Raw genomic sequence first — 24,206 nt, 5'->3', positions numbered from 1 at the left:
TACTTAAATACATAACTCTATTTAAGAGGGCCCTCCAAGTATCAAATAAATATATTCCACTGAATGTCTTTGATATATCAGGCCTATACTATACAAATGAATAAAAAATTTATTTCCTGCACAAACACAACATGGCAATAAAAAGCAAAGTATGTTATGAGTTAATCTAAGTTTTTCAATGCAGCCAATCATACAAAACACATGACTTAGGCAAAGACGGGGTAAATGAAAGGGATTCAGGGTTTACAAAAGATACTCTGGAAAGCACTTTGGAAACTTTCCTAATCCAAACAGAATATTTTGTTACTTTGCATAAATTGTAGGCAAGAACATTTTAATGGGAGACGGGGGACTTAACACTATAGTGTGGGTTTTTTGTAATGGCTATGTTTAAATACCTAAAAGTAACTTATAAAAAAGACTAGAAGTCTATGTAAGAATTTATCCTGAGAAAAAATTCAAAGCTGCATCAGAGTTGGTACAGTATTATTCATAATAACAAAAATATAATCTAGATGATGATCAAGAGGAAAATGGTTAAGTGATGCACATGCATTCAGACACAGCCATTAAAATGTTAGTGCTTTAGCAATATGTAAAATGCTAAATATGAAAAAAAGGAGCACACAAAATTGTATGTACAATATGTTTACAGTAATATAAAAATAAGGATTGGAGGAAAGACTAAATGGAAGTGTACTGAAACAAGAGTAGTGTGCTTTCATTTTCTCTATGTTCCAATGTTTTTGTAATACATTGTATTAAAACCTAGCCAGCTACCTCCACCTCCTACTCCACTTAAAACATACACATGCACACACACAGAACAGCCAAAACCTATGGCAAAATTTAGCAGCATTAACATTCTGCATTGGTGTTGCATTGAAAAGATAATATTCTAGACAATTAGTAATAATACCCAGCAGCTAAAATATAGCATTATGCACTAAAGCTGAATCACCAGACTTCTCTAAGTTTAAAATCTGGTTACTTGAAGACGTGACCATCTGTTCTTAAGTCATACCTAGAAAGGATTATTATTAACAATAATAGTAAAATGCTTCTAACAAATATATTTGGTTTTCATTTTCTTTATCCACTAAAATAAATAATTATAACAAAACAAGAGTGCTATACTGTCATACTTCAAAAACCATGCTCAACAGTTCCTTAGAGAGTAAAATAAGTACTATAAGTTGATACAGCATATATTATAAAGTAGGCATGTCACGATATTCACATAGTTTAGGTCTTTTAGGGCAGAATTGCTCTTTTTAAAATCAGAGACATTCAGATTTCTTTGTCCTCCAACATATGGGAGGCATCACAGCTCATTCAGAAAAACTATGAGAACATTGAAATGAAACTGGTTTCATTTAGAAAACCAGTGTAACAGACTCTTTTTCTAAGAAAAGTATTGGGAAATATACTTGAGCTGATTTTTACCTCCAAAATAGGTGATCAAAAAAATAAGTTACTTGTCTACTGATAGCCACATGTCAAGAATTACTAAATATATTTATTATTTACAGTTGAAAATGAATTAGGAGGGTTTATATTTTTTCATAATTGTTTTATGTAGACAAATTTACTTTTAAAAATCTTTAACAACTACAAGCTTTAATGATGTTAATGCTGTTAATGCTTCTTTCCCATGGCCAGCTCTTATGTGTTTAGCCTTTGAATTTTAAATTCAAGAAAGAGAAAGACAGATATTTCATAGAGGAACAGAATTCTATAAGAGCCAGATTATGTTTATAGACTATGGAGAAACTCTACTTCCTTTACAAAGACTTTTCCCTACTTTTAGCACTAAATTGGAATTTTTCTGTCAATTGGCAAATGCACTTTCAATTTGAACTAAATGCCATTTTATATTTCAACAGGTCTATTCAGACTCAACAAAGATCATTAGACGAAATGCAGTTGTTGTACAAGACTAGTTTTCATTATAAATTTAAAAGGCAGTATCTTCAATGTAGAATGAGTCTATTGTAACTTCCTGTTATAGTCCAATAGTTAGGACTACAAATATAATTTTTTAAAAATCTATAAAAGCCCTTACAACTCTGTGATCCAAAGACTTTCCAAAGTTAATGCTTTTATTAAATAACTAAATTATAATTCTCTTTTAAGTATTTTTGATATTTTTATGGTACTAACAAAAATTTCCCAACCTACAAGCTATGAAATATTGACAAAAATACAGTTTTATGAAAATGCCATTTAAAGAGAAAATACAACCATGTTTTGGAGAAGCCAGAGAAGGAAGGGTGTACTAACTAATGAACTGACTATAACAGCAGCCTGGGAAACACTTACCCTACATGTGAATTAACTGTGTATTTTGTCTTTCGACTTGACACTAGGTCATGGATTTCTACCTCCTCATAAAATACATTCCAATTTTAAAAGAAAACTTAATCCTCTAACCAATATTATTTTCTTTTTTTTTCTTTTTCTTTTTTTTTTCAATATTATTTTCTTTTGCCTGACTACATTAGTCAACAAAAACAGCCCTAAAAACGGGAAGGCTTAATATGAGGAGCTGAGACCATGCATTAGGTTTTCTATTGACTGAAAGCAAACCTGTCTAACAATGTCTCACAGGCCTCAAACTGCTTCAATTAATTCCTCAGAGATTATATTCTGAGAGTTGCTGTCAATTAATGCTCTCTGAAGGGAAATTTTCTTGGGTTTATGGGAACAAATTCATTAGCTAATTAATATCACTTATTAATAAAACAACCACAAAGAGATTTTATGAGCTTATTTGGTGTCAACCAACTAGCTCTCTCATCCAAATCCATTTTCCATCTTAAACTTTATAATCTGGTTTCTAAAATTTTCACACTGCATCCTGGGAATCAAATACTCACCAGAGTCAAAGACCTTTTGTAAAGTCTTCAACCTACCTTTTCCATTTCTGGAAATGCCTCTTTATTCCTCTCAAAGCATAACTATCCACAATTCCTATGACTTCTTGGGTAACTTTTTTTCCCCTCATTATTTCTCTCTCCCAGTCTCAAGATCTCTATGGTTAAGAGCACAAACTAGATTCAAACCCTTACTATACACTTACTCTCTGTGTATGAATGCAGATAAGCTACTTAACTTTCTTCACGTTCATAGGTTTTCCTATTTGTAGTAACAGTACCTATTTCAAAGAAACTGAGAGGATCAAATACAAGTAAACACACACGTAAATACAAGTAAAGCATTTATAACAGAACCTTGCATTAAAAAAAGCTAAACGGGGATCCCTGGGTGGCTCAGGGGTTTGGTGCCTGCGTTTGGCCCAGGGCGTGATCCTGGAGTCCTGGGATTGAGTCCCGCATCGGGCTCCCGGCATGGAGCCTGCTTCTCCCTCCTCCTGTGTCTCTCCTTCTCTCTCCCTCTTTCTCTCTGTGTCTATCATAAATAATAAATTAAAAAAAAAAAAGCTAAACGGCTGTTGGTAGTAGTGGCAGCGGTGCATGTGCATGCTCATAGGTACTAGTGGTAGCAGTGAGGCTGCTACCACTGTAAAACTTAATCTTCTCTCCTGTGGATTTAATCACAGGCTTCAACCTTAGGTTACTGACTTCTTTTTTTTTTTTTATTTTGTTTTTATTATTTATTTATGATAGTCACAGAGAGAGAGAAGCAGAGACACAGGCAGAGAGAGAAGCAGGCTCCATGCACCAGGAGCCCGATGTGGGATTCGATCCCGGGTCTCCAGGATCGCGCCCTGGGCCAAAGGCAGGCGCCAAACCGCTGCGCCACCCAGGAATCCCGAGGTTACTGACTTCTAAAAAAAACCTCTAGTTTCTTTTCCAAATTACAGTAAACCATTTTCATCTGGAAAACTCATGACTGACAAAATTCAAAGTATCTAAGCAAATTCATCACTTCACTCCATTCTTCAACTTCCCCACTTACATTTCCTACTCTGATTTCTCACTATTCATTCAGTCTCTGAAGCTCAAAACCTTGGAGTCATTTCAGATTTCTACTGTTCTTCTGCCCCTGCATATTAATCAGATACCAAATTCTGCAGATTCTGCTCTTTCTCTCTTCCTAGATCCATCCCACCCAAGGTGGCTAGAGCTCTCTCGCTTGATCCCTCATGCTCAGATTTCTGCCTTTGGTTGTAGATCTGATTTACCACTTCATTTTCTACATAAAACACTAGCTTCTATCACAGTATGTTTTCCTATTACTGGTTTTCTGTTGTCTTGTACACCCAAGTCTAAGCTCAACAACTCACCTTTTAAGATATTAAAAGTCAGCTCTTTCATGATTCAACTTTATTTCCACTTGAGCAAGAATTGTCTGCAGCTGACTCATACATCACTTTAGTCACTGTGCCTGCTGATGACCTCATAGTAACTGAAATACGTGCTGCCTCCACTTCTCTGCTTAAGCCCATTCTATTCATTCCTTGAGGCCTAAGTCAAAACTCAGACCCTCACTAATCTGAAATGCTCATTCACTCTGCTCTCTCCTCCCTTTACTGGCATTACTCAGTATCGTACCTTGTGGAATACTATGCTGGTCTCCACATTTTCACAGCCTAGCATTTATTGTGTCAAAACATAATTCTGTTACGTTAAATGGCTTACCTTATACTTTTTTAATACTCTACCTTACACTTTTTGTTTACCCTAGAGCATATCTATCTATAAGGTGACCTTTATTTAATATGCACCACACTGTGCCTACTTGGGGAGTTCCAAAAGTTTTGATACTCCAAGGCAGTAGTCGGCAAACATTTCTAGAAAGGGCCAAATGGTACATATTTTTGGCTTTGCAGGACATGTATGTTCTGTCACATATTCTTGTTTTCAACTACATAAAAATGTAAAAAAGCATTGAGAGTCCTACAAATAGGCTATGCATAGGCTGGATTTCAGCCACAGGCCACAGTTCACCAGCCCCTGCCTCCCCTAAGGAACAGTGCAGTATTTTATACAGAATCTCTGTATCAGTATCAATATTTAACTAATTTTTCTAAATGTTGGTTGGTCAAGCACTTCACATGACTTTTGAGTTCTAATATAAAACAAATAGCCCTTGAATTCTTACCAGCTCTTTCAGACTTCTCTTTCTGTTCCCGTAACTCCTCTCCCTGGGTAGTCATCTGTTTGATGCGACTACGGAGTTGGGCAATTTCTTCTTCTTTCATTTCCAGGGTTTCATGCATCTGACGTTTTGTCTCTGCTATTACCATTCCCTAAACAGAAGCGCAGGTACTAAAGCGTTTGCATAACAAAACTGCATCATCAGTAGCATATATAAACTTACTTAAAAAGCAGAAAACATACTATTTCTTACTAAGTACAAAATAAGAATTATTTTAGTATTTCACAAATTGAAGTCTGTGTTCTGCACTCTATACGATCCTATATACTATAATAACTGATTACCTGGCAGATCAGGGTTATTAATATGAAAAATTATTTTAATAGTAAGTTTAATCTTTTGAGTATTAAAAACACATTTTAATTAAAAGACTTATTTTATAATCTTCCTATAAATGTTTGCTATAATTTTCCCTATCTTAGTGAAGAGTTTATAATGAACAAAATATAGCCTTTTGTACTTGGCTCAGGGCCACCATAATCTGTGCTGGAACATGGGGAGAGCCTCAAAGGCTACTGAAGGTGGGGGGTTACTGCTGCCACAAAGATGGGCTAATACCGTGATACAGGTCTACCTGCTTTTTCTCTTTTCTCTTGTGACAGTCCCTGGTCCCACCACCACCCATCACTACTGTCAGTGAGGCACCCCCACTCCTCCAATTTGCTAATTGCTACTGTCCTCCCACTCTCTGGATAATGTACACATGAAATGAGGGTCACTAGAGGGAAAAGGAATAAATACTGTATCCTGAATCAGTCATTTGCAACTAACAAAAAACAGGATGGTTCGACTTGGCTCTTGAAAAATAAGATTTTGTGACAGCTATTTTATGATCTTCAAATTATTACTTTACTTTCAGGGTTTGTCACATCTTGGTTTAGGGTATGACTCTTCCAGGTGGTTCGGTTTAGTGGACAGATAAAAACCAGGTAAGTGGGGATTACACAAAATTTCAAAACAAGATCGTTGGCCTTCAGTTTCTTCAAAAACCAAATCACAATGGAGAAAAAGAGACATGGAGAGAAAGAGGGCAATGGAACCTATAGATTAAAAGAAGTCTTAAAAGTCATATCAACCAATTAACAATGAAAGAAACTTACTTAGATCTTGATTCATCAAAATGGGAAAAAAAAACGTATGAGACAAAAGGCAAAATCTGAAACTAACTAGATAGACGATAGTATTAAGAAATTATGAAAGTTTTAGAGATGATCATGATAATGCAATTACAGTTCTATAAAAAGTCTTTTATTTAAAAAATACACCTAAATGTTTATGTAAGAAATTATGAGATTTCTTGGATTTGCTCTACAACAAAGTAAATTCTAGGTTGAGGATAATAAGGATTGGGCATGTACAGATACAACATTAGTCCTGAGATGTTAACTGTTGAAGCTGCATGGTGGGTTCACTTTTTTTAAATGGGCCTTCATGAAGTATACGGAGTAGAATCTAGCAAAATGACATCATAGCATGAAAATATTGCTAATACATTTCAAAAGCAGAACATCTCTGATATGTTCTTAATTGCATGGCCACTTAAAATACTGTAGCTGTAAAGTAGCCTATTGAAGAAAATGGTGGATGATGTGAACCAACTAGGAGCTGCTTTAGAAAAGGAACCAACCCAAGAACTTGGGGCTGAAAGACTTAACTTAAAAGCGCTTGCCAATGAATTTTCAGTTGCCTCTGCTGTCATAGCCATAGCTGTTGCTCCAACTCTACACTGCCAATCTCACCTGTATATACCAAAATTCAATTGTAGAAACTTCTATTTATACTAATCCATACACTACCACTTCTTCATTTAGGTAATTTATCTGAGAGACTAATCTGCTTCCATTAAAGATAATATTTAATATCATTCACATTCAGTAATGCCTTAGCTATAAAAAATTCTTTTCTCTAGAAAGTAGTCAGGTACTGTAAACAGATTTCTTTTGCAACATTATTCTAATCTAGAAATCAAAATGCTGACTGGGATCAAAAAAATCACAGAGAATCATTTTTACATGATACACATCGAATGCTAATTGTTATTTAAATTTCAAAATTACAACAAAAAGATTTTTCATGGAAGCAGCTATAATAATAACTGTGGAAAGCATAAGCCTGAATGCTTCTAACTGCTTCCAAAAGTGAATTCTGGGGCCCCCTGATAAATTTTAGTATCATAAGGTTTATTGGTTTACCTTATCTTGTTCAAGCTGTTCAATTAAGTTCTTTGCATCACGCAACTGAGTGATAAGTTTAGTCTTCTCAGCCATATGAAGCTCCTAAAAAAATTTTAAGAATTCATTTCCATCTCTAATAAAGCTTCTCCTCATATGAGAACTCTATAAACATTTTAATCTAATTTGGATACTTCTTAGTCCAATAAGAGCAAAGTATATAGGAGGTCTGAAAAGGATGGTGTAAGTGCTATGAAGCCCAGGGCACTTGGGAGTCCTCTCCAAGCTGTCCATGGAGAAGGGGAAGGCTCTGCAGAGGAGGAGGGAAGTGCAGGCCACGCTGGAGCCTGTGGATCTAGCTTTACAGGGTTACAGTACACCGAACACATCTGCTCTTTTACCTTCATCTTTTCTAGTTCTTGAAGCCTTTCATCTAGTTGTTCTTGCAGGGCTTCTTTTTCACTGGTTAATAGGGCACATTGTTCCTTATGTGACTGAATTGTTTCCTTACAACGCTGCAGTAGATTCTCTTGCCTCTTAATTCTCTGCTGAAGTACTTCCAGTGTTTTAGCAGAAGCTCCATCTACCACTATCAAAAATAAGCAGCACAGGCAGGAGTGATCAGTAAGGAACAGAACGGCTCTCTGGGAACAGTTCCTCTGTCAGTACATAGGGGTGCATCCCCACCCCAATGCTCTGCTATCCTCTGAGCCAGACCAAGAAGGGAGAGGTATCCTTCCCAACCTCAACTCTCACCATGTGTATGATCTGTATCTAAAGAATCTGAGGGAGTGCCTACCCCAAATGGCACAATACACTCATTAGTTAACTAACATTAACTGAATCCACCCTCCTTAAAAGACAGTTTGATGACCATCTTTTGTTATTCAAAAGTGCCCTATGTGTCCTTGGCTCCCATCTCCAAAGGATTAATCAAGAATTTTTTTCACTGCATTCTAATCTGTCCCTGAGAGTTCTGCATTCTCCACACATTTATGACTTATGAGTTAAGTTTTCATACCCCGAAGGGAATTTCAGGACCCTTTCTAGGCTGGCTGCTCAGACAGATAGCTGTTCAGCACCTCGCTCTGCTCTGGTGCAGGCTGGACTAAAAGTTTATCACAAATACCTCTGAAAGAGCCAATAAACAAAAAAACGGGAATTTTACTGAATACATGTACCTACAGCCTCAAAGAGTATGGAGGTCTATAACTGGATTTTTAGACAAAATTTAACTATTTCTTCCTTTCTAATTAGAAAGCAAATAATAGAGCAAATATAGAAATCTTTGAATGTAGAAATATATAAGCAATATTACTTAAAAACTGAAATAGCCAAACAATGAAAATAGCAAATTTATTACTCTTAAACAATACTGACCCTGTTTATATGAAAGCTAGCTACTGTTATCAATAAAACAATGTAATATAATGAATTTTAGTATATGTGCTGCTGAAGTGAACACTACAATGAATTTTAATTACAATGAAAATGTGGTGCTCACAGACTTTCAAGTCTTAAAACAATTACTTAGCTTTGTTCTGAATAACAATAACAAGTAAAGAAACAAAACAACAAAACTCTTGCATCTTCCTGGAGGACCCTCCTGCTTTAGACGCCTCCCAGCACCCCTTCCCTCAGTCATGCCCTGGAAACTGTCAACATCCTCTAGTTTTTAAATTAACTTTTTGACAAGATGAAGCTTACCTACTGGGTCTATATCACTGTCTATGTTCTCTTTAGAGATGTCTTCAGTCTGTGGTTCCATCGGAGAGAATGGTTTTGGTAAATCAACATTCATTGGGCCATTCCGTAACCGCTGTTTCAGCAGAGAAACCTAAAAAAGAAAAGAAATTTTTTTGCCTTAGGAAAAAAATGAGGGGCGCCTGGGGTGGCTCAACAGGTTAGGTGTCTGACCCTTGGTTCTGGCTCAGGTCACGGTCTCAGGGTTGTGAGACTGAGCCCTGTTTCTGGGTCCATGCTGGGCAGGGAGACTGCTTAAGATTCTCTCTCTCCTGGCCTTGCCCACCCCCCACTCTCCCAGCCCACATGTGCTCTCCCTAAAAAAAGAAAATGAGAAATTACAGTAGTACTTTCTTTAAAACATAGAGGGGACAGAGTAAAGGATATTCTTTTTCAATATACTGGGAGGAGGGGAGGACCAAAATAATATGTTTACTCCCAGTGTAGCTGATTTTTATATTTGCTATTTTCATTTATAGTTGGCCAAAAGATACAGTAAATTTAAAAATTATACTGAAAAATAACACAAAAGCAAGAATTTTAAAAATAGGCCATTTTATAACATCTGGAACCAATTGCGATATCCCATCAAAACCCCCGTAATTTTTCTTTACCCAAAAATTCCACTCTTTTTATTTTAATCTTTTACCTGAGTCTGGAGAACACTGATATGCTGATCTTTTTCCTCTAAAGATGCATCAAACTCCTCTTGGAGATGTTTTTTTGCTTGCTGATCCATTTGGAGCTCCTAAAACATAAAGGATTTTATAAATAGTTTTCAGTAAAAAGCAAAAAAATATAAACTTGAAGTTTTCAAAGTTTAAAAACATGATCAAACCAGATTTGCATTTTTCTTAAGATGAGATATCAGTAACAATAATTAGAGTAGAATCAATAGGTAAAACATTAGTATTTGTCCATTGGGACATGAATTCTATTCCTTAAAAAAACTGAGATCCAAGAAGAGAAAGTGTATTTTTAGAGCAGTAATGACTGCTCAGTGATGATAATAATGCAGAGAGGATAAAACAATTGCTTAAGATAAAGAAAAAAACTTTATCCTACTTTCAGCCACCTTATGACTTGTGCTCTCTTATATGCACTTGATCTAAAACTACATTGTTTTATACCAAACAGATAGCCATAGCCAACAGAGCTTTCCTCCTCCCAATACATGAAAGCAGTCAATAGCCAAAGTCAGAAGCCTCCTTATCTGTAAAATGAAAGACTGAACTACAAACAGAAAATTTTCAAGTTCCTGAAATTACTCAAAAAGCTACTTTCTTTAGATCATTAATGAGCCTTCCTCACTAAATCCAATGACCTTTACCTCTCTATTATACCAGTCACCAATAATTCTCTCCTCAGTTTAGGTGCTTGCTCTCTGGGGCTTCAGGCTCCTGTCTATACTCCTGTCTCTTAATTTCCTCTACCTGCTTCACTGATTCTATGGGCATCTATTCCTCTGGGTGCAGTCCTGTCCTTGGTGCTTCTTCCTTATATGTACTCCAACAGAATCCTAGAGATTAACATCTGGAACATGCAAGACATACAATCAAAACCTTTCTATTTTTTTAGGATTCCTAACTTTTCTAATTTCCTAAGCTCAAAATATTCAAAGTCGGGGATCCCTGGGTGGCTCAACAGTTTAGCGCCTGCCTTCCACCCAGGGCGTGGTCCTGGAGTTCCAGGATGGAGTCCCATGTCGGGCTCCTTGCATGGAGCCTGTTTGTCCTTCTGCCTGTCTCTGCCTCTCTCTCCCTCTGTGTCTCTCATGAATAAATAAAATCTTAAAAAAATATATTCAAAGTCACATTTTACCTAATTTTGTTGATCCCTACGTATAACTAATATATTTTTACTGCTTTCTCTACGATGTTTATAAGTCCTATTCTTTCTACATCTACAACCACAGTGCAGATCTTTATAATTTCAATGACTAATTTCCTTCAGGAGCCTTCTAGAGAGAAATCTTACCCCAAGTCTGACTTAATCCATCCCTTACACATTTGCTAGAAAATTTTCCCAAACAAGATTTTCTTTTTTTTAATAATAAATTTATTTTTTATTGGTGTTCAATTTGCCAACATACAGAATAACACCCAGTGCTCATCCCGTCAAGTGCCCCCCTCAGTGCCCGCCACCCAGTCACCCCCACCCCCCCACCCTCCTCCCCTTCTGCCACCCCTAGTTCGTTTCCCAGAGTTAGGAGTCTTCATGTTCTGACTCCCTTTCTGATATTTCCTACCCATTTCTTCTCCCTTCCCCTCTATTCCCTTTCACTATTATTTATGTTCCCCAAATGAATGAGAACATACACTGTCCTTCTCCGATTGACTTACTTCACTCAGCATAATACCCTCCAGTTCCATCCACGTGGAAGCAAATGGTGGGTATTTGTCATTTCTAATGGCTGAGTAATATTCCATTGTATACATAAACCACATCTTCTTTATCCATTCATCTTTCGATGGACACCAAGGCTCCTTCCACAGCCAAACAATATTTTCAAAGACTTACAGCAATGCCCTCTTCTTGCATAGTTCAAATTTACTAATTTCAAAATACTAAAGCACTAACTGTCCTCTATTCACCCCCACACCTACACTGCTTCAAGATCACATTTGTACTGTTCCTCTCACTAAAGACTCCTGGTTTGACTCTTCCCACACCAGTAGTCTCCAAATGCCAGTCTTTGAATCAGGGCAGGTCCAGAATGAAGTCTTCACTGATCCATGGTGAAATAACAAACAGAAAGCCAACAGAAGAGAGTTTTTCTTTTATTTAAACAACTGTCCTTTATTCTGAGAATATGTCCTTCCTAATCTTGTTATTTAAAAAAAAAAAATCTGGGATCCCTGGGTGGCGCAGCGGTTTGGCGCCTGCCTTTGGCCCAGGGCGCGATCCAGGACACCCGGGATCGAATCCCATGTCGGGCTCCCTGCATGGAGTCTGCTTCTCCCTCCTCTGCCTGTGTCTCTGCCTCTCTGTGTGTGTGTGTGCGAGTATCATGAATAAATAAATAAAATCTTTAAAAAAAATAAAAAATAAAAAATAAAAATAAAAAATAAAAAAAATCTGTCAGGGCATCTGGCTGCCTTGGTTAGAAAAACATGTGACTCTTGATCCTGGGGTTGTGAGATAAATGTAAAAATTACTTAAAAATTAAAAAAAAAAAAGTCTTTCTTTCATGAAATAATGACAATAAAAGAATCTGGTTTCTTACTCTCAATGTCCTTACTTGAAAAAATAAGTTTGCAGCTCTGGGGGACCTCAGTGGCTCAGTTGGTTGAGCTACAGGCTCTTGGCTTCAGCTCAGCTCAGCAAGGAGTCTAGTTGAGATACTCCCCTCTGCCCTCCCCCACATAAGCGCTCACTGGCTCTTGGGCATGCACGCTCACACTCGCCCACGCTCCCTCTCTCTCTCAAATAAATAAGTCTTTAAAAAAAAGTCTGCAGCTCTACAACAATTCTCCTTTCCCCCAAGGAATTGGAAGGTAATTTTTCAGTCCATGAAATCCAAAAGTCTGGAATATACTGTCCTCCATGACTTTGCACAGGGCAATTATTTAGTATGAACAGCCACACATCTCTTTAATAGTAATGTGATCCTTTACTTTCCTTAAAATTCATTTCTTCCAAATAATTTTCTACATCCTACCATACCAGACTCTGTTACATGCCATCCCTAACAGCCAACAAAAATTCCTCAATTTATATGATGGTGTTCAGGTTTTAAATGTTTTCATCTCCCCCTTTCTTTCATATATAAAAAATACTTGGATAAAACGGCAGCATCATATTTTCTTTTCCTTCCCCCTTCTATCTTACCCTAATCTACCAATAAGCACTCCATAATTAGTCAAGACTATAGTTACAAAAAAATTTTTTAAATAAAAAATAAAAAAAGACTATAGTTACAAAGGAACTTAAGAACCATCTACTTATATCCTGACTACAGTCCACAGGCTGGCTAGTCAACTGTCCAACATCTCCATGATAGGGGACCTCACTAGCTATCCTGTATCATAGTATCTAGAGTCATTTCTTACTTAATTTTTTTGTGATTAGACTTTTAGTGTATATCTACACTATTTGAACTTTTAAGTACAATAATAATAAATGGTTATAATATTACTAAATACAACAACTAATTCAATAATGTTATTTTTGGCCATTCAGACTGCTTCCAAATTTTGGCAAACTTTGGAATTAACTTTTTTAAATATTTTATTCTTCCATTTGACAGAGAGAGAGAGAGAGAGCAAGAGAGCACAAGCAGGAGTAGCAGCAGAGGGAGACGGAGAAGCAGGTTTCCCACTGAGCGGGGAGCCCAAAGAGGGGCTTGATCCCAGGACCAAAACACAAGCTGAAGGCAGATGCTTAACCAACTGAGTACCCTAGAATTAAGATTTTTATGCATATGATGTACAAGGTCTTTCTGATTATGTCCTGAGAGAAATATCTTGATAAGTAGAATGTATCAAATACATTAACTGTTCCACTATTTTTTATCTCAGCCCTGTGCTACCCATTATGTTCAGATGTGTTTCAAACTGCAAAAGAACTCTTCCTGCCTGAAGTTAGCTTTTTTTTTTTTTTATAAATTAATTTTTATTGGTGTTCAATTTACCAACATACAGAATAACACCCAGTGCTCATCCCATCAAGTGTCCCCCTCAGTGCCCGTCACCCATTCACCCCCACCCCCCGCCCTCCTCCCCCTCCACCACCCCTAGTTCATTTCCCAGAGTTAGAAGTCTTTATGTTCTGTCTCCCTTTCTGATATTTCTCACACATTTCTTCTCCCTTCCCTTATATTCCCTTTCACTATTATTCATATTCCCCAAATGAATGAGAACATACACTGTTTGTCCTTCTCCGGTTACTGTGGCCAAGTTCAAAAAGGGTGTTGCCTGAGTTCTCCTCTGGGATTTTGATGGAATCTTGTCTCACATTTAGATCTTTCATCTATTTTGAGTTTATCTTTGTGTATGGTGCAAGAGAGTGGTCCAGTTTCATTCTTCTGCATGTGGATGTCCAATTTTCCCAGCACCATTTATTGAAGAGACTGTCTTTCTTCTAGTGGATCGTCTTTCCTCCTTTATCGTATATTAGTTGAGCATAAAGTTCAGGGTCCACTTCTGGGTTCTCTGTTCTGTTCCATTGATCTATATGTCTGTTTTTGTGCCAGTACCACACTGTCTTGATGAACACAGCTTTGTAGTACAACCTGAAATCTGGCATTGTGATGCCCCCAGATATGGTTTTCTTTTTTTAAAATTCCCCTGGCTGTTTGGGGTCTTTTCTGATTCCACACAAATCTTAAAATAATTTGTTCTAAGTCTCTGAAGAAAGTCCATGGTATTTTGATAGGGATTGCATTATACGTGTAAATTGCCCTGGGTAACATTGACATTTTCACAATATTAATTCTGCCAATCCATGAGCATGGAATATTTTTCCATCTCTTTGTGTCTTCCTCAATTTCTTTCAGAAGTGTTCTGTAGTTTTTAGGGTATATTTTGAGAACCATTTGATTGGTAAATGGTTCTCCAACCTTTTATTTTCAGGTTGTAGGTGTCCTTCTGTCTAAAATGAGTCTCTTGTAGACAGCAAATAGATGGGTCCTGTTTTTTTATCCAGTCTGAAACTCTGCGCCTTTTGATGGGGTCATTAAGCCCATTCACGTTCAGAGTTACTATTGACAGATATGAGTTTAGTGTCATCATGATATCTATTTAGTCCTTGTTTTTGTGGATTGTTCCACTGACCTTCTTCTTAAAGGGGAGTTTTAAGGGTCCCCCTTAAAATTTCTTGCAGAGCTGGTTTGGAGGTCACATATTCTTTCAGTTCCTGCCTGTCTTGGAAGCTCTTTATCTCTCCTTCCATTTTGAATGAGAGCCTTGCTGGATAAAGTATTCTTGGTTGCATGTTCTTCTCATTTAGGACCCTGAATATATCCTGCCAGCCCTTTCTGGCCTGCCAGGTCTCTGTGGAGAGGTCTGCTGTTACCCTAATATTCCTCCCCATGAAAGTCAGGGACTTCTTGTCTCTTGCTGCTTTAAGGATCTTCTCTTTATCTTTGGAATTTGCAAGCTTCACTATTAGATGTCGAGGTGTTGAACGGTTTTTATTGATTTTAGGGGGGGATCTCTCTATTTCCTGGATCTGAATGCCTGTTTCCCTTCCCAGATTGGGAAAGTTTTCAGCTAGGATTTGTTCAAATACATATTCTGGCCCTCTGTCCCTTTCGGCGCCCTCGGGAACCCCAATTAAACGTAGGTTTTTCTTCCTTAGAGTGTCGTTCATTTCCCTTAATCTGTCTTCATGGTTCTTTAATTGTTTATCTCTTTTTTCCTCAGTTTCCCTCTTTGCCATTAACTTGTCTTCTATGTCACTCACTCGTTCTTCCACCTCGTTAACCCTCGTCGTTAGGACTTCTAGTTTGGATTGCATCTCATTCAATTGATTTTTAATTTCTGCCTGATTGGATCTAAATTCTGCAGTCATGAAGTCTCGTGAGTCCTTAATGCTTTTTTCTAGAGCCACCAGTAGCTGTAGAATAGTGCTTCTGAATTGGCTTTCTGACATTGAAGTGTAATCCAGATTTTGTAACTCTGTGGGAGAGAGGGCTGTTTCTGATTCTTTCTTTTGAGGTGAGGTTTTCCTTCTAGTCATTTTGCTCAGTGCAGAGTGGCCAAAAACAAGTTGTATTGGAACACGGGGGAGTATCACTGGTCCGTCCAGCTGGTCTTCTGGGGGAGGGGCCTGCTGTGCTGATTTTCAGGTGTTAGCACTTGGGGGAGCTGCTCTGCCCCTGCCTGCTGCAGGGCTCAGCGGGGGTTGTTTACCCCGTGGGGCCCCAGGAGGAACAGTCGCAGTTGCTATGGCAACTCTGGAAGCCTGGATTCAGCCTCCGCAGGAACTACGGGGCTCGGGGCTCTCGGCTCTCCGTCCGCAGGGCCTGGAGGCTCCGGGGCGGGGCCACTGATCTGCTCAGCTCGGGGCAGGAGCGTCCTCGCTGTCTCGGGCCCTCCCGGCCTCTGCCTGTCCCGGGGGAGGCCGGATCCTGGGCTGTGTCCCGGCGCCCTGTGCTCCGGGGCCTGCGCTGTGGGATTCGCGCTCCCGCCCCGCAGCTCCCTCCCTGGAGCCGCTCCCGAGCCCCTCCGAGCTGCTCCGGTCGGTCCCCGCCGTGCGCGCTGCAGCCCTTAGGGAGCTCGGAGCACTCTCCTGGGGCGCAGGTGTCTGTTAGTGTCCCAGGGAGCCTGAGGGCATCCCCGCTCTCCTGGGTCCTGCTCCAACTCCCTGCGAGCCCCTTTCCCCCGGGAAGGTTGGTGCAGCTCCTGCTCCTCCGGGACGGGGCTCTCCTGTCCTGGGGACACTCGCCCCGGCCTCAGCCCGGCTCCTCGCAGGGCCCCTCCCCCTCGGAGGCCTTTTGTTTCTTTATTTCTTTTTCCCCGTCTTCCTACCTTGATAGAAGCGCGAACTTTTCTCACTGTAGCATTCCAGCTGGTCTCTCTTTACATCTCAGGCCGAATTCGTAAATTTTCAGGATGGTTTGAAGGTTATCTAGGTAATTTGGTGGGGACAGGTGATTTGGGGACCCTGCTCTTCCGCCATCTTGCCCCTCCCCCCTGAAGTTAGCTTTGAGAACGGCAGCTGTTTATAATGAACTGCATCTGAGTAAGCCTAGAAAAAGAACATACCATGCACAAAAGGACAGAGAAAGGAGGAAACAGCTAAGAATGTCTGCATTTATTCCACATTTAACTGGCCTTAAAAGGAAATCAGAGAACCCTATCATCTTAGATGAGCTCATAATTTTCACAGTTCAATTACCTTCTCATAGTAAGATGTTGCTATTTAATATCTGTTGATGTTTAAGACTCCAAATCAGGCTAAGTAAATTACAGGGTAAAGATTAGAAATGTTTTTGTTTACCATTTTCCTTCATTTAATTCATTAACAAATATCTATTATGCTAGAATTTGACATAACACACAATATTTGCTTATATGGAATTGTTTTGTTTTGTTCTCCATAAAATATTATATATAATATTTTATAAAATTTGTATTTATATATATTATATATCCATATAATATTATATATTATCCATATAATATTATATATCTCCATAAAATATTAGGAGAAATGTTCATGGATTCTACTCATGCATATACTCATAACAACATGAGGAAGATATAAAGTACTAAGGACTATTTTCTGGAAAAATTTTTTTTTTTTTTTTTTTTTACTGTCCACAGTATTTATTGGTTGTTTACTCATAAAGGGAAACCATTCCATAACCCAATATTTATGTTTCATAGTTTAGGAACAAAGAATAGTGACAAACTTCCATGGAACTCAACCCAAAGAAATTCTTTACATTCCTAAATTATTTTACACCCTGAAAGATACCAGCCTTCTTCATCTCCTCAAAATCTTTCATGGAATCATAATTTCTGTAGAAAACTACATTAGCCTTCTTTCCTAGTTTGGCCACAGCCAACATAAAAAGCTGTGACCCCCAAGCATACAGTGAATGCTCCAACAATATGAAATTGTACATATTTGGTCAAAAGGCCTCACATCTGAGGTTTCGTCAAAACACTGGAAGTCATGATAGTTATTCTCCTCAACACCAACCTCAAACCCAACATCCTTCCTATTACCTTGAATAGCTTGATATAATAAAGAACATTATACTGTTTTGCCCAGTCTAAGTCAATAAGGTACTAATGAAATGGTGTGTAACTTCTATTCAGGCTTTAATTCCAAAGAAACAAAACATTTTATGACTTACAGCACTCTGAATGTTTAAATACTAATCATGATTTTATGGGTTATACTATTTAGATGAGGAAATCTTTTTGTGAACAAAATTTAAAATATCCAGACCCTCACTTACCTGAGTAGTATTTACATATATATTACTGAATAAATCTCTCTTCATGTAACAAGAACCAGGGTTATGGCTCAGAAATATATCTTAGCTACTACAAAAATACTATAGATATGCACCAAAACGAATTTACGAAAGAAAAAGAAAGAAAGAAAGAAAGAAAGAAAAGAAAGAAAGAAAGAAAGAAAGAAAGAAAAAAACAGAATTTACTATATGGCCTCTAGACCCCTTATTTCTCCTCCTTTCCCTTATTGGCTGTCTCCTAGCCATTTTATTGATTATAGTCTTGATTAAAAGCAGCATGTTAGATAGAAGACAGCCCCAAAGGTTCCAAGTCCTAATCCCCGAAACTGGAGTATATTAGAATTTGCAGATGTGATCAAATTAAGAGCCTTGAAATAAGGAGATTATCATGGATTGTCTGTGTGGGCCCAATCTAATTACAGGGGTCCTTAAAATCAGAACCTTTCCCAAGTGAGTTCAGAGAGAAGGGGAGGAATGATTATAGTAGAATGGGCAGAGATGTAACACTGATAGTTTTGAAGATGGAGGAAAGAAGCTATGTATCAGAGGACATGGCAGCCTCAGAAGCTGAAGATGGCAAAGAAACGGATTGTCCCTCTGAACCTTCATTAAGAAACAGTCCAACTGACACCTTAATTTTAGCCAAGTAAGACTAATTTGACTAAGTCAATTCTGAGATTTGTGTTGTTTTAATCCATTAAATTTGTGGTAATTTGCTGCAGCAGCAATAGAAACCTAACACAAAAAATTAACAAGGCAGGAAACCACAAATGTTGGAGAGGATGCGGAGAAAAGGGAACACTCTTACACTGTTGGTGGGAATGTGAACTGGTGCAGCCACTCTGGAAAACTGTGTGGAGGTTCCTCAAAGAGTTAAAAATAACCTGCCCTACGACCCAGCAACTGCACTGCTGGGGATTTACCCCAAAGATACAGATGCAATGAAACGCTGGGACATCTGCACCCCAATGTTTATGGCAGCAATGTCCACAATAGCCAAACTGTGGAAGGAGCCTCGGTGTCCATCAAAAGATGAATGGATAAAGAAGATGTGGTCTGTGCATACAATGGAATATTCCTCAGCCATTAGAAACGACAAATACCCACCATTTGCTTCAACGTGGATGGAACTGGAGGGTATTATGCTGAGTGAAGAGAGTCAATCGGAGAAGGACAAACAGGGTATGTTCTCATTCATTTGGGGAATATGAATAATAGTGAAAGGGAATATAAGGGAAGGGAGAAGAAATGTGTGGGAAATATCAGAAAGGGAGACAGAACATAAAGACTCCTAACTCTGGGAAATGAACTAGGGATGGTGGAAGGGGGGTGGGGGTGGGGGTGACTGGGTGACGAGCACTGAGGAGGGCACTTGACGGTATGAGTACTGGGTGTTATTCTGTATGTTGGTAAATTGAACACCAATAAAAAATAAATTTATTTAAAAAAAACAGAAAGAAACCTAACACAAGTGGGGAGGTAATAAAAAATTAAAACTTGTCAATCCATGGCTCTGACAGGCATCTCCTAAGAGAGTTTTCACAAAGGTTTAAAGGGAAATACATATGCAATGATTTATGATCTAACAGTATAGATATGGAAAAGATTTTTTAAGTGGTGGAAAACCAGGAATAGTATATAAAAATTTATTAACTAATCTCAGTAATCATAATTAATGGTGGTAGTATTGTTATTCTACAAGTATTGTTTTATAGTGCTGGAATAAGGCAAATGAATAATACTGGGTCTTCTAATTTATCATTAGGTTCTTCAACAGATCAACAATAAGGAAAAGGGATGCGGGGGGGATGTACAGATTTAAGGAGACTTAAAAGTTGTATCAAAACAATTTTTACATGGGCAAGACTGTAGTACCTAGGGGCACACTTTTCAGTAATAAAACCTTAAAAAGACACAAGGAAGTACAACAAAAGTCAGTAGTTATTTTTGCAGAAAGGGAGGGGCTATTACTGGCTGGGGAAACACAAAGGGGCTTTCAGGGTGATTGGCAATATTCTACTTCTTGACCGTGGTGGTGGTTACAATAGTGTTTACCATACACATATAAGCTATATATTTTTGTGCATGATTTTCTATATTTGTTATACCTTACAACTAAAATATTTTTACAATTAAAATATTTCAAACTGTTAAAGTATAGCAGTGACACAGAATCCAACCCCCTAGCCAGTATAAGCCAATAATCTCCATCCTTCTCAAGACAGGACAGGACAAAAGTGGTAAATATTTGCCTGGACGCTAATATTTCATTGTTAAAATTACCCCCCCTCCAAATATTACAATGAACATAATTTTTATTTAATTGTATCAAGACTGTTGGTTAGGAAAAACAAAAAGGAGCCTGAAATACCTAACAGAAGAGACAGGTTATAGCCTTGGAAGTTGCCACTGACTGTGAAGCTGGCAAATGATATTCTGTTGCTAAATAAAGGCATTCTTATGTCATAAATTCTACCAGCATATATCTTAGGGAAACTACACAAATAAAAACTGTAAGAATCAATCTCTGGTCTTACAGAATGGCCTGGCTGGTTTTTACTATAACTAAAGAACTGTATATAAAACTATCCCAACAAATAACAAGAGTTCTGATAAATGAGATTAAATTCTCAAAGTATTAATCACCATGACTTACCTCTCTTAACTCTCCAATCCTCCGAAGTGCTTTATCCTGACTCTGACTTAATATACCCTTTAATTTTAAAAAGAAAAAAAAAAGCTAATTTAAACAACTGCATGACATTGTAATGAAAAGAAAGTAAAAAAGAGCACAAGTCACTGAACTTTATCTTCAACATCCTTTAAATTGGAACTATGCAACCACAGTTCTCTACTGCCACTTAGTGGTAGAATTATATGCATGTAGAAATAAAAATCCAGAGACCATTTACAGAAACACACGCAAGGTGCTCCCATACCATAGGAATAAGATGAACTTTTGGGTATGAATTTATAGAACATTAATAATACAATGGAATAAATAAGAGCTAACCTCCATTTCGAAAGACCCCATGTTTCAGAAAACATTGTCAATATCAGATAAAGGGCTAGTTTCCAAAATCTATAAAGAACTTCTTAAACTCAACAGCAAAGAAACAAACAATCCAATCATGAAATGGGCAAAAGACATGAAGAGAAATCTCACAGAGGAAGACACAGACATGGCCAACATGCACATGAGAAAATGCTCTGCATCACTTGCCATCAGGGAAATACAAATCAAAACCACAATGAGATACCACCTCACACCAGTGAGAATGGGGAAAATTAACAAGGCAGGAAACCACAAATGTTGGAGAGGATGCGGAGAAAAGGGAACCCTCTTACACTGTTGGTGGGAATGTGAACTGGTGCAGCCACTCTGGAAAACTGTGTGGAGGTTCCTCAAAGAGTTAAAAATAGACCTGCCCTACGACCCAGCAATTGCACTGTTAGGGATTTACCCCAAAGATTCAGATGCAATGAAACGTCGGGACACCTGCACCCCGATGTTTCTAGCAGCAATGTCCACAACAGCCAAACTGTGGAAGGAGCCTCGGTGTCCATCGAAAGACGAATGGATAAAGAAGATGTGGTTTATGTATACAATGGAATATTCCTCAGCCATTAGAAACGACAAATACCCACCATTTGCTTCAACGTGGATGGAACTGGAGGGTATTATGCTGAGTGAAGTAAGTCAATCGGAGAAGGACAAACAGGGTATGTTCTCATTCATTTGGGGAATATGAATAATAGTGAAAGGGAATATAAGGGAAGGGAGAAGAAATGTGTGGGAAATATCAGAAAGGGAGACAGAACATAAAGACTCCTAACTCTGGGAAATGAACTAGGGGTGGTGGAGGGGGAGGAGGGTGGGGGGGTGGGGGTGAATGGGTGACGGGCACTGAAGGAGACACTTGACGGGATGAGCACTGGGTGTTATTCTGTATGTTGGTAAATCGAACACCAATAAAAATTAATTTATTAAAAAAAAAGAAAAAAGAAAACATTGTCAAACAAACTAAAAACTCTAATTGTAATAACCTTATTTTCATACTTGTTAATGGATAATGAGAACACCGAATCAGCAATAAAAACTACTGTTATCATTCTGAACCAATTGATTGTACTCCAGACCAAAGCCAGAAAATTTAATGTTGTACTTATAGGAAATTATTATTTATGGCAGATTAAATACGTTAAAATAATGTACATCAGGAAATTAATTTTACCAAGTTACTTTACAAATAATGTTTTGGTTATTCAATTAGTGTCTTTAGATGGGACAAAATGCTAAACTGTTTTAAATAACTTTTACTGAAAGAAATAAGACTATATTTTTTGTGTATGATTTTCTATGTATTTTACCATTAAAAGATTTTAAAATGTTTAGGATAAGTCATACAGCAGAGATACAGAATGCTATCCCCTAACAATATAAGCCACTATTCTCCTTCTCAAGACAGGACAGAAGCAGAAATTAGTAAAGCATGATTCCAAATGATAAATATTTACATATCATAGCAAACTGATGGCAGTGTTTGAAGTGGAGTGGATACTTCCCCTTAGCTCTGACCTGTGAATTATCACCTGAAATACCTGGTGGGAAATGTCTAGCCACGGAACAGGGTGACACAGTGGGGCTGAGGTGGGATACCCAGAAGAGCTCAATGGCTTCCTTTCTTTCCACATACATGACCAAGAGCTTTACAAGCAGCAGCCTCAGGAAAAAAGAGAGAGGATGCTTGTTTGGACCCTGGTAGAATGATAAGGAGCAGAGATGTCTGCAGGTATTTCAAAAATAGAAGGGAGGTGGGATCCCTGGGTGGCGCAGCGGTTTGGCGCCTGCCTTTGGCCTGGGGCGCGATCCTGGAGACCCGGGATCGAATCCCACGTCGGGCTCCCGGTGCATGGAGCCTGCTTCTCTCTCTGCCTGTGTCTCTGCCTCTCTCTCTCTCTCTCTCTCTCTCTGTGACTATCATAAATAAATTTAAAAAATTAAAAAAAAATAAAAATAAATTAAAAAAAAAAATAGAAGGGAGGGGATCCCTGGGTGGCTCAGTGGTTTAGTGCCTGCCTTTGGCCCAGGGCGCAATCCTGGAGTCCCAGGATCAAGTCCCACATCGGGCTCCCAGCATGTAGCCTGCTTCTCCCTCCTCCTGTGTCTTTGCCTCTCTCTCTCTCTATCATAAATAAATAAAAGCCCATCCCTACCAGAGATAAAATCTCTGGAATTTCTCACTCTCTCTATTTAAAACCCCAGGTAGTAAAATAGGTTAAATGCCTGGATCACATGGAGAATTATTAAAAGTGAGGGTCAGAACTATCATACTATAAGACACTAATTTTAAAAATATGTATGAATCAGTATCACAGCCAAGATATATATCACTTACTTGTAGCTTTTTCTTCTCTCTCTGAAGAGTCTGATAAGCTATAACAAACTAAAATAAAGACAAAGTCACCAATAACATCAGTCATTCCTATATAAATTATTCCAAACTCTACTAAAATATCTTTATGAAAGTCAAAAAATACACAAATCAGAATAATCCTTTTATAGATAATTCAACCTAGTCAGATGCATACACAGTCAAAAAAACTTAAGAATATGTTTCTGAAAAATAAAATGTAACCTGACTCTATAAATAAAGATATTAAATCTGTACTTGAGTTCACCTCAGACACATACATCTTTAAATTTCAATACTTAGGGGCACCTGGGGGGCTCAGTCAATTGAGCATCTGACTCCTGATTTTGGCTCAGGTCATGTTCTCAAGGTGGTAAGATCGAGCCCTGTGTTGGGATCCATGCTTGGCAAGGAGATGGCTTGAGAGTCTCTCCCTCCTTCTCCCTTTGCACCCCCAGATAAATAATTTGCCTGCTTTCTCAAATAAATAAATAATTTTTTTAATTTCAGTATTTAATTATGAATGGGGTAGAGATTAGAGCCAACTTGCCTAAAGGCAAGAAACTACTCAACTCAAACTGTAGTCATAGACCTGTACCAACGCAGTAACATTCCCTAGGAGCTTGCCAGTTAGACAGATTTTGGGGTCCCACTTCAAACTAACTGAATGCGACCTCGGGGAAGGAGGGACAGACACATGTTTATTTATCAAGCTCATCAGGTGATTTTTTTATTTGGGCTATTATAGACCATAACATTCATCTCTAAAGGTCTCTGACTGTAGGTACTATGACTATGGCTGGGTAAAAATCTGAGGAAAGG

At 38.2% G+C, this 24,206-nt stretch overlaps 1 protein-coding gene across 7 annotated transcripts in view; it reads right to left on the bottom strand.

The window, feature by feature from the left end:
* The window catches only part of GOLGA4 (golgin A4), a 131,025-nt gene that overhangs the window by 60,836 nt on the left and 45,983 nt on the right, over nucleotides 1-24,206 (bottom strand). For 5 of the 7 annotated variants that reach the window (XM_055320951.1, XM_055320955.1, XM_055320957.1 and 2 more), the window contains 7 exons: nucleotides 23,370-23,417; nucleotides 20,627-20,683; nucleotides 9,688-9,786; nucleotides 9,003-9,132; nucleotides 7,697-7,884; nucleotides 7,317-7,400; nucleotides 5,068-5,215 (listed from right to left, as the gene is read on the bottom strand). In XM_055320951.1, coding sequence (XP_055176926.1) covers nucleotides 5,068-5,215; nucleotides 7,317-7,400; nucleotides 7,697-7,884; nucleotides 9,003-9,132; nucleotides 9,688-9,786; nucleotides 20,627-20,683; nucleotides 23,370-23,417 — 754 coding nt within the window. The remainder of the gene's footprint in view (nucleotides 1-5,067; nucleotides 5,216-7,316; nucleotides 7,401-7,696; nucleotides 7,885-9,002; nucleotides 9,133-9,687; nucleotides 9,787-20,626; nucleotides 20,684-23,369; nucleotides 23,418-24,206) is intronic. The other 2 variants (XM_055320954.1, XM_055320953.1) reach the window with 2 other exon arrangements.

The sequence above is a fragment of the Nyctereutes procyonoides genome, unplaced genomic scaffold (assembly GCF_905146905.1).
Source record: "Nyctereutes procyonoides isolate TBG_1078 unplaced genomic scaffold, NYPRO_anot_genome, whole genome shotgun sequence".
Lineage (NCBI taxonomy): Eukaryota > Metazoa > Chordata > Mammalia > Carnivora > Canidae > Nyctereutes > Nyctereutes procyonoides.
Note: the sequence above shows the minus strand (reverse complement) of the source record. Positions and strands in the feature narration are given on the sequence as shown.